This window comes from Leptonychotes weddellii, chromosome 3 (assembly GCF_054177405.1).
Source record: "Leptonychotes weddellii isolate Sample4059 chromosome 3, ASM5417740v2, whole genome shotgun sequence".
Taxonomy (NCBI): Eukaryota; Metazoa; Chordata; class Mammalia; order Carnivora; family Phocidae; genus Leptonychotes; species Leptonychotes weddellii.
This window is the reverse complement of record NC_138371.1, coordinates 8,114,159-8,128,723: the sequence shown is the minus strand read 5'-3', so window position 1 is coordinate 8,128,723 and position 14,565 is coordinate 8,114,159. Positions and strand designations below refer to the sequence as shown.

Sequence of the window (14,565 nt, the reverse complement as noted above, 5' to 3'; positions counted from 1 at the left end):
CACCAAGATACTTTCATGTAGATTCATAATTAACATTATACCATTCTTACTTTATCGTGTTTCCAACCATATATCCATTTGTCTGTTCATCCACTTCACTAACCCATCTTCAAGTATGAAACATCTCAAAGTTGCAGACATCAGTACACTTCCCCCCAAATACTTCAACCTGCATATCATTAACTAGAATTCATTATTTGTTTTCAGTTCTTTTCCTTTTCTCTTGAGATAACCTATATAATAAAATGCACAAATACTAAGTGTATCATCTGATGACTTCTGATAAATGCATTCCCCTGTATAATCCAAATCCTTATCAAGATACAGAACATGACCATCCCCCTGCAAAGAACCTTTATGCCCTTTGGTATATCCTTACCTGTCACTCATAAGACAGAACCACTTTTCTGTGTTTTCTTGGCAAGTTAGTTTGGCTTGTTTTAAAAATTTAAATAAGTGAGGTTTTTGAGCATGTTCTTATTTGGTGTAAGGTTTCTTGAACTCAGCATAATATTTTTCAGATTTATTCACATTATTGAATATATCAGCATTTTGTTTGTTTTCAATTGCCAAGTATCACACACTATATGAATATACCAAATTTTGCGTATATATTCTCCTATTGGCACACACTGCAAGTGTTTCCTGTTTTTTGCTAATATGGAAAAGCTGCAGTGAACATTCTTGTAGAAGTCTTTCTGTGGCCTCATGCCTTCAGATCCCTTATATAAATACCTAGGATTGAAATGTCTGGGATATGGGATAGGTGCATTAGTTCTTTTCCCCAAAAATCCATGTTGGGGGTGAGGTGGCACACACAGGCTGTGCTCAAGCTGAGGAGTACCACACTTCAGAAACCTCGATCTTAGAAGGTTGCTGCTGGCAAACCTGCTCAAACCTTACCCCTGAGGGAGACATTATCTTATTAGCTGGAACTTAAGCAAATCTCCTCTGGGGAGAGGAGGGAGATGTTTTCTATTTTATATAGGTCAGTAAACAAATCGCTCTCTGACCTAGAGGGTTACATTATCTCTGGCTTCCAAGGGTGCTTGTTATTCAAACAACCTTGCAAAGATAATTTGAGGCATGTGGAAATGCCAAGGAAAATTGCCTCCCAACAAATTCACCTCACGCAGCAGATTCTGGCAAATTTGTCCATGAAGACACCACTCCATCATCCATTTTGATTAATTTGACCAGTGTGGACTAGGACCAAATCCATTCAATTTGTTACATGCAGTATTTAAAAAATTTCATAAAACATAAATGATTTAGGTCTCTAATGACCACCCTAAGCTATAATTTACCATGTTTGCATAAGGAGGCAAGTGAATGCCTGGCTTTTACACAAGAAGTGTAATTCCAAGGGCACACATGGTGGCCCTGAAAGGGAAGCATTTACAATTGCTGAGGTCCCCTAATGGAACATACATCAAGCAGGGGAAGATGGATGGTGCCTCCAGCGTGGGCCCCTTAGAGCTCCCAGTTTCATTCATTGCACCTAGTCCTTGATTTGGGGGTCACTTCCTGAGGAGAGTCCATCCCAATCTGCCCTCTTTGTCCATGACACCGACCAAGTGGCATTTGCCTCCCCTGCCCCCCCCCACCAGGGATTGAGAGTCGGGGTAGGGATGATGTCTAGAGGAATCCTGCATGGGATGTGCAGACACTGGGGCCTATCCCTGTTTTTTCATGTCTGATGCAGAATGGTAGACTCACCATGTCTGTGGTAAGAGATATGTACCCGGGTGGTTTCTCTCTGGAGGTAGGATTCAGGGCAGTTCTGCAAGGCAGATATTATTAATGCTTTCCCTTCACCGTACCAACAAGGCTTTATGGGTTCCCTCCTCAGATGTCTGGATTTTTGCTCTTCCTTTACTGGCGCAAAATCTGTGTGTACTGTTTCAGTGGCTGTAACTTCATCTCCTTTCCAAATGATCTCCTATTCCCACTCAGACATTTTATCCAGAGGGTCAGATGAAAGTGGGGCAAAGGCATTTTCATAAAATGTAATCAGATCAGAAATAAATCTGAATCCCCTAGGCTCTCTGAAGGCTCTGCCCTCCAGACTGGTAGGGGAAGCAATGAGGCATCATCTCCAAGAGCAGCAGAACAGAGTCCTGAATTTCCAGAACTTGTCTGTCTAACACAATTAATCCCCCACCACTTTTATCCTGATCATGATGCAAGAAGGAGCTGATCCCTTTCTGGGGACAGCTGCCTTCAGTGGCGAAGGAGCCTTCCCGAGTTGGGTGGACAGGAGGAGATGAGGGACATAGAGTCAGACAATCAGTGCAGTGGACGTAGTTTTTTTGATGAAGGGCACGCCATTGTCAGACTATTAGTGGTTCAGTCATGCTCCTGACACATATGAGTTTCTAGGGCCACAGTGGTGTGGCCAGAGTCAGCTGGTCTGTTAGCTGAAGTGTGGATGGTGTTGAGGCACCACCCATAGCCCCCAGAGGGGCTCAAGGCCTGATCAGTGTCCTGGGAGCAGTCAGGGACAAAGTCCCTTGTGATGTGGCTCTCCCCACTGAGAGACAAACAGGTCTGTTTCTGGGAGGAGTCACGAGCCGGGTACATAGCCATAGCCCCTACATAGGGCTGGGAAGGGTCATGGAAAGCCGAGGTGTCAATGGGGCAAAATCCCAGAATTCTTGAACATAACCATTTTAGTCTGATGAGCAAGGCTTTTTATTTGTAGGCCCTTCCTGCCTTGTAAGTTCTGGAGTCTGAGTTGACCCACCTCCGAAGGGGATGGGAATCTCAAGTGGGAGTCATAAGGCCTCCCTCCATGGTTTGGGTGTTCACTCTTGGCAGTAAAAATCTAGTAGCTGGCTATTTTTATTTCACAACAGTGACAAGATAAGATCTCTATTTACCCAGTGCCTGTGGTCTTCTCACATTCCTATGTGTTCAAATCATGCACAACATATAACCTGCTGTGGTTTCAGTTAGGGTGGGGGGACAGTCCTGGACAGTCCAGGAACCCTGGGCACTAGATGGCACAGAAGTGGGAGGATTTGTGTCACAACTACAAGTACAGAGATTGTTTTAAGTCTCCTCATCAAAGCTGAGAGCGCCTCCTGACGTCCAGCATGGCATATTATCCACGATGCTATCCTGCAATGAGGAGTGTGCCTCCTCATGGCACATTTGAACGTACTGGAAGACACTTGAAGAGGAAACATATTGACATATGCCCCCAACAATGGTCATTCAGGTTAAGACACCAAAATAAAACTCCTGTTCATTTTCCAATTTTAGTGGTTTTTTGTTTTTTTATTTTCAAAGCAAAGTCGTCTCCTGTAGTCTCCCAAGTCTGTGTGGAGTAAAGCACAACTCTGCAATCAGCCACACACTGTGTGCAGTGGTATTTAAGAATTTTGTCCTGTTCTTGTGGCCTGAAAAAGTATTTGAAATCACTCATATATACGGCTTTGAGAATTATGTTTATAGCTCTGAATGATTAAGTTTATTCTCTTTTGTTTGAAGGAAAAAAGAAAGGCCATGCCTGGACAAGAATTAAAAGGAGATATCAGGGAAACATACACCAAAAAGGTAAGCACTTGAGTGTAAGGACCTGCTTACTGTCCCCCTGAAGCCCTGAGGGCTCCTGAGGGACCTGACCCCTTCCTAGCGGCTGCACCACGAGGGCGTAAACTAAGACGCTGTAACAAAGAGGCCTGAAAACACAGTGGCTTGCGCAAAATGGCTTAGTTCTCAACACAGAATCACCCAGAGCTAAATGATCCGGGGGAGACACTGCCATCCTCGATATACGGCTTTCTGCTGGGTCAAGAAATTTGTATTAATTTGGTAAGATGTTCCAGAGAAAGCCAAATGCAAAAAGCAGCCTGTATGTGTAGGTGGGTGTGTACGTGTACACATGGTAAAAAACGAAAAACATATATTTGTACAAATGTATTTTTAGATATTTATAAATTCTTATTTGTATGTATTTATCTATCTATATATAGACACAGATATACATATATGGAAAAATCAATAGGTGTTCATCAATAAAAATACATGCAGTGATTTATATATGGTCATTGGAATATAGGTGATATTTATATTGTTATTTGTGTTTTTTAAGAGTATGTTTGTACATGAAAAATTATATTAAACATGTTCAAATTTTGCAATGAAAAGGTATTGTTTAAATAGTAAAATATACAGAGACAAGAGCCTAGGGGAGTATTTTTGAACAAGTTAATTATGGCTCTCTCTAGAATGGTGATATTTCATATAATTTTTATTTTCTAAATTTCCAGTAATATATATGTATTACTTCTAGTTGGACCTCTGAAATCTTGTTTATTTCAGTAATGGTTTACTTCTTTTTTTTTTTTTAAGTAGCCTCGAGCCCCAGCATGGGCTTGAACTCATGACCCTGAGATTAAGACTTAAGCTGAGATCAAGAGTCGGATGTTCAATGAACTGAGCCACCCAGGCGTTCCTCAGTAGTGGTTTAAAAAACTCCTTCCTTCTAGACAATGAGAGCTAGACCTAATTTTCCATGTGATTGCCAATTTTGAAACAGATCCATATAAGATTTTGGAGTCCAATTAAAATTATTAATTTTCACCAATCTATATATCTTATGTTCTTGTGAATTTACATGGCTGCCCTGTTGGTGAATGTGTACAGTTTTGTTTGGAGAGAAAAAAAAGTGGTAGCATCCATTTTAAGAATGCTTATTTTCAAAATACCAAATATTTGGATTTAATCATTATATCATTTTCATTTAGGTCTCTGTGTATGTAGATAAACTCTAAACCACTTTGTGCTTTCCAAAGTACAATGAAATCTTGTACATAATTTAAAATCTTCCCTTCTAAAAGTAGAGCATGCTCTAGACACCTGTTTGAGATCCCTTACCATTAACGTGCTTTCTTGGCTGACTGAGTAGGGAAAGGGGCTTCAGAATTGAATCTGGTGTTCACTCACTTGCTTTTGGTCTCTCATCTGAACTGCTGTTTTGTCCAACTCTGTATCTTCCCCTGCTTATCCCCAGACAGAAGCAATATCGCTGGTCAGTCGGTCTCCAGGGGGAGAAAGGGGAAAATGCGTCTGCAAGAACGTGCCAAGATCAGGGGTAAGATAAAGTTTGTGCCACTTTTACTTGGCCCCATGGGTCAATACAAATTTTGCTAAGGTTTTGAGGAATATAGATCTTCCTCAGTTTTTTACTAGCCAAAGTTACCAGTCAATTTGAGAACTGTGAAATCTAGAAAGCAAACCCATTTGGAGTCAGGGTTATAAATTGTTTGCATTTATATCATAGTTTTTATCTGCCCAGGACCTAAAATCCTTTTCCTGAGTTTCATCTGCTTTTTTGTGGAAATTTCTTTACCTTGCATCATTGGTTTATGAAAATGGCCAGACTTGGGAAATTACAAGTAGAAAACAAGTTCATTTTTTCACTGCCCTTTCAAATCTACCTTCTGGATGAGTTTTCCTGTCTTGGGCAAGCCTGATGGTTTTCCTCTTCCCTTGTCCCAAGAGTATAAGTCTCTCTCCAGTAGTGAGAGTCCTTTCTGGACTAGTATGAAAACTTCAATATTTTCTCCATTTCAAAGCACCTCCCCTCCTTCAACCTAAGCAAGCCTCTGTCTGGGCCACCCTCAGTGGGGATGTGGCATGGTTAGATTCTTCTCACATTCTCTCTTGGTTCCACCCACACTCAAGAGCTGCCGGTTTGGGCCCCTCCAGGATTTGGGGGGGGCGTGGATGAGAGAGGAGAGAGAAGAATATGGAAGTGTGTCCCTTGACAGATGTAGTTCTGAGACAACATTGGGAATGCAGGGTACACAATCGCTAGCTCTTTCCTCCATGAGATTCTTTCATCAACTCCACAGTATGGCCTGGCACCACTGCTTGACTTCTTTGCAGAGAAATGTAGCCCTTCTTCTACTGCATGGATGTGAGCGAAGAGCTAGAGCTGGCAAAACTTGTTCCACCGATGCTTCATAGGGTCACACAAGTGTTTTGGCATCGTTGCCTTATGATGTGGATTGCTTGACAAGACCTTCCCAGTTTTGCCACTGAAACTCCTGCATCTGGGATACCCCTTAGTCCTGGGTGGCCTGGGACAGTTGGTTACCCTCCTTGGCATTCAGTAAATTGTTCCCAACTATTGAGACTTTTACTAAAATTTTGGGAAAACATGAAAGAATTTAAAATTCTGTCACACTTACTGTTAGAGATTAATACCAAGCCCGACAGTTTTTTAAAAATAAACTTGAATTATATTCTGACTGCCATGTTAGAGTTCATGGTGGGGGATTCAGTGTTACTAAATGGGTATTACAACCTGGGGACACAAAAATTAGTTAGATCCTGTCTTGCTTAGTCACTCTGTTTTCAAAGTAAAATACAATAGTGCTGTATTATGAATTAGCTGGTTTTAAGCTCCAGGTCTCCTTATACCAAAAATGCCACAGGCTAGAATGGACTTCAAAGTATTTCCTTTTTCTCCCTAAAAGTATTAGGCCTAACAGGTTTGACATAGCCACAGTCCCAGGAAGGATATAACCAGAGAGAGGGACAGATAGAGACCAAAAAAGAACTCTCTATTTATTGGATTGTTCAAGGCTGTGATTAGAACTTTAGTGCCAAGCCTGACTGGGATACAGTAAGGCAAGTGTAAGATATCTGGATCTCTTCTCACGGGGCTGTGAGCATAGACCTTCAGAAGAGGAATTAGAGAGAGCACCAGAGAGAGTCCCTAACCACTTTGGCATCTTGGGTGGAGAAGAGGTGAGGAGGGCCCCTTAGAGGACCGTACCTGGGTGGATGACCTTCTATTGCCTGGTGACCCCACTTTCTGGAGGGAGAAAACAAGAAGGGGCAAAAAGATTAATCTGCCTTTTTGAGAACCATATTTCCACCTTTTTAGTAGTTCTCCTTAGCCCATTGCTGGTAATACCCAAGTCTTGTCCTTTCTTATAGAAATTTATCAATCTTTGTAGACCCCCTCATTTGAGCTGCTTTTATCTTGGTTAAATTATAACAGAGTGATGACTTGCAAGTCTGTAATTTGTTTGATGTTGTGATAAAGTCTAATTATCAGTATTTGTCCATGGGGCCATTTTGGTCTTGAAGAGATGAAAACTCTCTCAGTAATTGTGTAAGATAAAGTCCAGAAAGTGGGACTATTTACCAAGCAATCGGTCCATTTTGGGTTTAATTGAAAGAAAGATTCTTTTTGCTTTGCTGGTCTAATATGCTCATAAATCTGCTTACAGTTTACAGCACTTAGGACTGGGTAGTCTGGAAAACATTTCCGTACGGGGTCTACATAGCCCCACTCAGTACCACCAGATAGTGGGGCATTGAACACAAAAAGAAGAAAATGAATTTATCTTCCTGCCTTAGAAACTAAATCATATTTGAATGACAGCAAACACTGAGATGCATATCCATAGCCAAAACTTGCAAAAGGAAGAACGTTCTCTGCTACAACATCTACCAAGTCAATCCTTAATAACTATTTGAAATTAAGATTTTGGAAGACTCAATTCTACCCAGTCTTCTTGGTTAGCCTTCTTCTGGTTAGTTTCTTAGATTCTAATGTCTTTCTCCAAATCCAGGTAGACAAAGCCCTTGGTCACGTTTATTATCACTTTCAGCACAAATGTATAAATGACTTCATTCAAGGTGTGTGGAATGTGTCTCCCCTGTGAAACCCGCCCTAGGGTTTCCCCTCACAGAACATCCATTTATTTCTGTTTCTCCACAAGAAAAAACCTGAAATGCCTTCACTTAACTTTGTAGTTTTTGTTTCAATTTTCTCTAAATATTTTAGTTTCTGTAATGGCAGTAATCATCATCTTGATCTCCTATGTTTGTTGGAAAGATTAAGTAATTAGTAGATGTACAATAGGCATCTATTAAGCACTTAACACATGGCTACTTGAGATATATGTGGAATGCTGATTTCATTTGTTTGTTTATTTTACTAATGTAGGATATGAAAAATAAAATATAAGATAAACCTAAGATAAGCTATCTAATTCTTGGTATTTTAAGACTAGGGATTATATATTTTTCTTCATCCATTAGACAGGCTTTTGGGAAGTTATATTTCAATGGAAATTTTGGAAAGCACTAATATATGCAATGCAACTGCATGTCTGTGATTGTGATTATATTTTTCTATTTTCTCAGGGAAAAAGAGAGGCAGATCTCTTACTAACTTAACTCACAGTGATAGAGCCCCACGGAAAAGATTCCGGTCAAGAGGTAAAGAAGAAAAGGGGAATAACTTTCAATAACTAAACAGCTAATTTCCTGTGCTTTCCTGTTTTCTGTGATTTTAGTAATAAACCCATTTCCCTAGTTGCTTGATAGCCTAAGTAACGGTTGAGAGATGTATACAATTTGGGTCATTTTCAAAATACATCAGAGAGAGAAACAAGATAATCCCACAAACAAGTAACTTGGTGACCAGACCTTGTGGGTCCAAGGGCCACTGTAGTGATGCTGTTTTCATTGAACTGATAAATTTTGAGCTGGAAATTGTCTGTTGCCATATAACCCACATTATTTAGTTGATCCTCCTTTTGCTACATTGAGTCACAGGTTGCACACCACAGGTAGCCTGGAGTGGTGGTCAGTAGTCTTTGTCTTTCTCTACTTTTGATTGTGTGGGCTTGGAACTGTCACTTGATCACAAAGCGAGAGAGCAAATTAAGCCAATCATTTTCAGCCCATCGTAGTTCTGATAGTCTACCCAGCTCAACATTGGACCATGGACACTCCCTCCTCCTATCAAGGCTCTAAACGTCAGCTGGAAGGGCAGTATCAGCTACACATCCTCCTTGAGTTAGTTCATTTGAAGACCTTTCATCCCTATTTCTGTGGAGTCCGGTCTCCAGCCGCCTCTCCTCATGCAGTGTGAAGATTATTCTAGAGTCCTGTGAGCTCCTCTTTTAGATATGGAGAAAGCTGATGTGAGGGAGAAATGAAGCAAAGCCAAGAACAAGAATAGAAGGCAGACATCATCTCCATTAGTTTACCCTGTCATTCATTCCCCTCTCTCTGCTCAGTCAGTTAGATCTCAATTAGGGAGACATAAGTACAGTCTCCAGCTACCTAACTGCAGTGAAATAGTGTGGTTGGAGACCTCCCTTCAAAACGTGGCAGCTGTTGTGTGTTTCATTGTCATATAAGAACCAGCGAGGCTGACTAGATTGGGAGTAAGGCAATTTTATTGAAGCCTGATTTCTTTGTAAAAGCATTCTGGTTTGTGTGGGATTTGAAGGGTAAGATAGAGGTAGCCATTCTGTAGTTATGTATCAAAAATGTCACATGGAAGAAAGCCTTTGACGCTAGAGATTTGGAGAATGGACTTCCCTAAGCACCTCTATATTTTATAAAAACAAAATCCAGAACGTTGGAGAGGTGCATGTGCATTTGCAAAATGAGGCGGAATGAGGAAATCTTCTCTTTCAGGGTCAAGAAAGCACAGAGATGATAGTGTGAATTTTCACTCTCAAATACTTCCTGTGACCTGTGGTAAGGAGAAGGGGATGTTATATAAGAAGAGACTGAAACGAGGTGGGTTCCATAGTCTACCTGATTTGCAGTATGGAATTACCCATGTGAATTACACAACATTCAAAGAATTGAGGGAGGGAGGAAGGGCTCCCTAAAATGATACTTTTACACTCTCAGAAATTATACCGATTAGGTGATCACTCCCACAATGCCCAAGGAAACAAAGAGAAGGGAATCAGAAATAAAAGGGAAGAGGCCCTCAGCCTCCACCTTCATATCCTGCCTCCCTTCTGGATGATTACCACCAGGGCAGGGTGCTGGATGTGGTGAGAAGACCACAAAATTTAGAATTGGAGAGCCTGAACCCCAGCCGCAGCTCTGCCAAGAGGGACTGATTCATCTGATTAGACAGTGGGACCTTTCTGAGCTTAAAGTTTCTCATCCAAAATGGGGATAGTAATTAAAAACCTGCCTCACAGAAGAGCTGTGAGGAATTAATTTACATAAGCGATGGAAAATACTTCAACAGCTTAACTGAGATATAATCACGTATCATAAAGTTCAACCCTCAGTGTTCAATTCGATTTTGAATTTTGTTTGCATTTTCCCAGGATTGTTCAGCCATCACCACAATCTAATCTTAGAACATTTGTGTCTATCCACCACTAAAGCAAATGCCATGCCTATTTGCAGTCGGTACGCATTCCCAGTTCATCCCAGCGCCCAGCCCTAAGGAACTACTAATCTATTTTCTGCTTCATAAATTGGCCTATTCTAGGTATTTCCTATAAATGAAATTATATAATATGTGTCTTTTTATGACTGGGCTCTTTCACTTAGCATGATGTTTTCAAGGTTCATCCGTGTAATAGCATGTATTGGTACTGCATTTTTTTTTTTTTTGCCAAATAATATATTTCATGGTGTGAATACACCATATATATCATTCATCCACCAGTTTGGGCTGTTTCTACTCTTTGGCTATTATGAATAATGCTGTTTTGAATAATCATGTATGAGTTTTTGTGTGAACAAATGTTTTCAATTCTTTCGGTTATATACCCAGGAGTGGAACTGCTGGTTCATATGGTAAATCTATATTTAACTTACTGAGAAAGCACCAAAATGTTTTCCACAGTGGCTGCACTATTTCATATTCCCACCAGCAACATCTGAGGGCCCCAATTTTTCTACGTCCTTGTCAATACTTGTTGTTGTCTGATTTTTTAATTATGACCATCCTAGTGGATATGAAGTGGTATCTCATTATATTTTTGATTTGCATTTCTCCAATGACTGAGAAATGCTGTTTAGCATATGATTATCTTTTATGCATAGCTTAATTTTCCACTGGGTAACATTTCACAATTATTTTTAATGTCAGCTATCTATGATTTCAGGGATGGGAAAAGCTCTGCTTAATAATGCCCTTACACTGGATAAAAAATGTAATAAAGGCTACGGATGTTGGGTGATAACATTCTAAGCTCAGTCTCAACCTGAGGTTCTACCTTCACATTGCCCCAAGAGCCTTTGGAGACTCTGGCCTGTTCTCTGTCCCCAGCAAATTGAGATCCTCTCACTCTTCAGGTTCACTTGATTTTCCTTTGTAGATGATTTTGAAATACTTTTAAAAGGTTGATTCTGATGGTAATTATCACTCTTCTGTTGCACAAAGTTTTAAAGAAATGTTGCTCCAAGGCAGGAAATTCTCCTTTGAGGGGACTTACAGGTTAGATTTGGGGATTCCAAAGGCTGAAAATGGAGGCTAGACTCTCCTGCTATAAATCTTGAGCCCAAATTGGGTGGCTCCAGATGCATTGTGGTGGAGCCCGTCATCTGAGTTCTGAAGACAAAGAGGGCTCAGGCTGAACTTACCCTGGTCTTACAGGAGCCTTGGTGAGGTGTATACAGAATGAGGATGGAAAATGGTTCACCCCCAGGGAATTTGAAGTCACAGGAGGCCACGCAAGATCAAAGAACTGGAAGCTGAGTGTGCGCTGTGGTGGGAGGCCCCTACGATGGCTGATAGAGGTATTCCAAGAACTGGAGCAGATGTGACTTTCCTTATTGTACAGTCATTATTTGCTCACCAAATTTTTGTTGAGTTATAGTGAAAAACCTGATGCCCCTGAGTTTATCTGCTGACCCAGGAAGAGACGCCCCACATTCATAACCTTCCTAAGATGTTGCACATTAATGTTGTAAAAGGGGCTCTGTCTGGATGAAGGCCAGAGCTTGGAGGAGGGAAAGGTCATTGTGACACAGGTGCATGCAGACAACTTCATGCACTGAAAGAAGACAGTCTACAGTCAAACAAATGGAAAGAGGATACTCCAGAGAAAGAACTGCATAAAAACCAGAACCGCAACTAAAGTAGCTCTGTGGGTTGGGGTAGACTGGTTGTGTGTGATAAGAGGCGATCCATCAATTGGGGTTGTTTGTGGAGGGATTTAATATCAGCCTAAGGAGTTTAAACTCATAGACAATGAAAAATCAGTGAAGTCTTCTGAGGTGTGCAGTGACACATTTAAAACAATATTTTAGACAACCGTGGGGGCTTGAAATGATTTTAGTGTCTTTCAGCCCAAAGATACCTATACTCAACTTGCAATGCTCATGTCAAGTGTCTCCCTTCTCTGAATATTCCCTGAATGACCTGGCCTGGTCCTCCCTTCCCTGGGCTCCATGAGTCCACTACTAAGACCCTTTTTATACTGTTTTATACTTATCCTTCCATGCATTCTCTTTTTCTTTCTAAATACCTCTAGGGTTTGTCCATCTTTGTGTGCCCAAGATTGTCCTGAATGTCTGATACTCAGTACACATGGGATAAGTGTGTGTTGATGGTGTATGGTGTATGGACTCAGCATGAGTGGTTATTGGTGGAAATGAAAAGGAAGTGGGAGGTGTGAACAAGGAAAGGGAGGTGTCAAAGAGATTATGAAGGAAAACCTCTTAAAATTTAGGAAAAAAGACAAGAGAAAAGAAAAAAGTTCTAAAGATGATTTTCCAATGCTTGAAATTCTACCACTGATTGAATTCCAGAAGTACGGGTGAGGAGAGAGAGATGTTTTCTCATTTAGCCACCCTGGCTTTGATCTGACAGTGGGACACCCAGGTAGAAATATATGGGAGGAGGATGGAAATGCCAGACTTACAAAATAGAAACATAGGCTAGCCACAAACTTGGATCTTTTTATCTTTCAGAAAGGACTTCTACATAATCCTCCAAGAAAATATTTCAGGAAAAGAAAGGTGATTATTATGTCACTTTTTACAAGTTCTCAACACATAACTGATGTCATATGTACAATAATTTATAGTTCTCAATTGGGTAATTATAATTAAACTTCCTCCAACCCTCCCCTCCCCTTTTTTTGGGCATGTGACTTCAGAGTTGCTACTTTGAACAATATGCTGTATAAAAGGCAAGATCTTCTTTGAATGGTAAATCATTTGCAGTGGAGATGATAAGGAGCCATCAAAACAGACCTCATATATATGCTTTAAGTGTAGATGCAGCTGTTGTAAGGGTGTCAAAGTTGTAAAAGCAAGCATGATTATGCAATACAAAAAAATTTTCATAATAAGACAGGGTCAGGCACCTGGGTGTCTCAGTCAGTTAAGCATCTGAGTCTTGATTTTGGTTCAGGTCATGATCTCAGGGTCCTGGGACCGAGCCCCGCATTGGGCTCCCCACTCAGCAGGTAGTCTGCTTGTCTCTCTCTGCCTCTCTCCCTGTTCACGCGCTCTCTGTCTCTTAAATGAATAAATAAATCTTAGAAAAAAATAAGGTGATATAGGGTCATCTCCAACTCAAATCCAGATTTTTAAAATCATCCTTACTATTGTCTAACTTTAATGAAATCTAGGAAAAAAAAGGCGTATTTTCTTTTCTGATCCATTTCATCCCCTTTCACCTTCCATTTAAATGTACACACAGACATTTTTTTTTTTCAGGGGAAATTAGTTGCCCTTCTTGAGGATGGTACTGTTGGGAAGGAAGTTCTTGGGAGATTGATGTATCATATGGGAGAGGCAGATCTGGAAAATTGTTTACTTTGATGCTACCCTTTTGGGTACATCAGAGGGGCTATACAGACCTCTTTTCTATCTGAGAAAATGATGTCTTCCTCTATGGAAGAAGTCTATGTAGACAACAAACAAACAGGTTAAGTGCAGTGTAGATTTAAGACAAGGTGATGGATTTTCCAAGATTGAGTATGAATAAGAACTTGAGAAAGAGGGGGAGGAGAGAAGTGTCATTCTTACATACTTCAAGTAAGAATGGCCATCCAAGACATTCACAGACTTCTAAGATAGGCCATGCCTAGCTGGTCAATGAGACTTCATCTTCCACTGGGAATGTGATTATCTGATGCTCTGGGTCATTTGAACTTTCAGTCCTTGGGACATTTCATCCACTGGATTTCCTAAAGGGAAACTATTATTTGATCTATTTAGTATTTTAAAGACCAGCATCTGTATCATTTCCCAGATGTCAAGAGTTACTCAGTTTGGGGTACCTGGCTGGCTCAGTCAGTAGAGCATGTTACTCTTGATCTCAGGATCCTGAGTTCAAACCCCACGTTGGTCATACAGCTTACTTAAAAAATAAAAATAAATTTAAAAAAATAAGATAAAATAGTTACTCAGTTAGATTACCCCTGTGAGCTGGCAACTTCTTATCAACAGGATCTACCTTTATCCATGGATACAACACTTTTCAGCAACAAATCTCAGCTGCCTCTATATTGGTGTCTCCCCATGAGCTCCTCAAATTGGCAGATCTTGCAGTCCATTATTACCCCTATGGGTCCTCTGTGCCTCTCAGAACCTCTTTTGCTGATGGAGCCCCTTGGCTTTTGGAAACTTCAGGATCACTCTTGATGCCACATGATAGCTTATTGGCTCCTGACAAGGGCCACTAATATCTTTTGGTGACAGTTGCTGTGTTGTAAAATAATATATATTCCTCCAGTATATTGTATGCTAATATTTCTTAAGAAATAGCAAGTAATCTCTTTTCCTAAGCTAAGCAATATTCATTTATTT

At 40.6% G+C, this 14,565-nt stretch overlaps 1 protein-coding gene across 7 annotated transcripts in view; it reads left to right on the top strand.

The window, feature by feature from the left end:
• Window positions 1-14,565, top strand: part of LOC102742152 (nuclear body protein SP140-like protein) — a 62,613-nt gene that overhangs the window by 42,034 nt on the left and 6,014 nt on the right. For 6 of the 7 annotated variants that reach the window (XM_081813425.1, XM_081813426.1, XM_081813427.1 and 3 more), the window contains 6 exons: window positions 3,496-3,561; window positions 5,021-5,101; window positions 8,176-8,250; window positions 9,463-9,567; window positions 11,399-11,541; window positions 12,718-12,765. In XM_081813425.1, the coding sequence (XP_081669551.1) occupies window positions 3,496-3,561; window positions 5,021-5,101; window positions 8,176-8,250; window positions 9,463-9,567; window positions 11,399-11,541; window positions 12,718-12,765 (518 nt within the window). The remainder of the gene's footprint in view (window positions 1-3,495; window positions 3,562-5,020; window positions 5,102-8,175; window positions 8,251-9,462; window positions 9,568-11,398; window positions 11,542-12,717; window positions 12,766-14,565) is intronic. The other variant, XM_081813424.1, reaches the window with a different exon arrangement.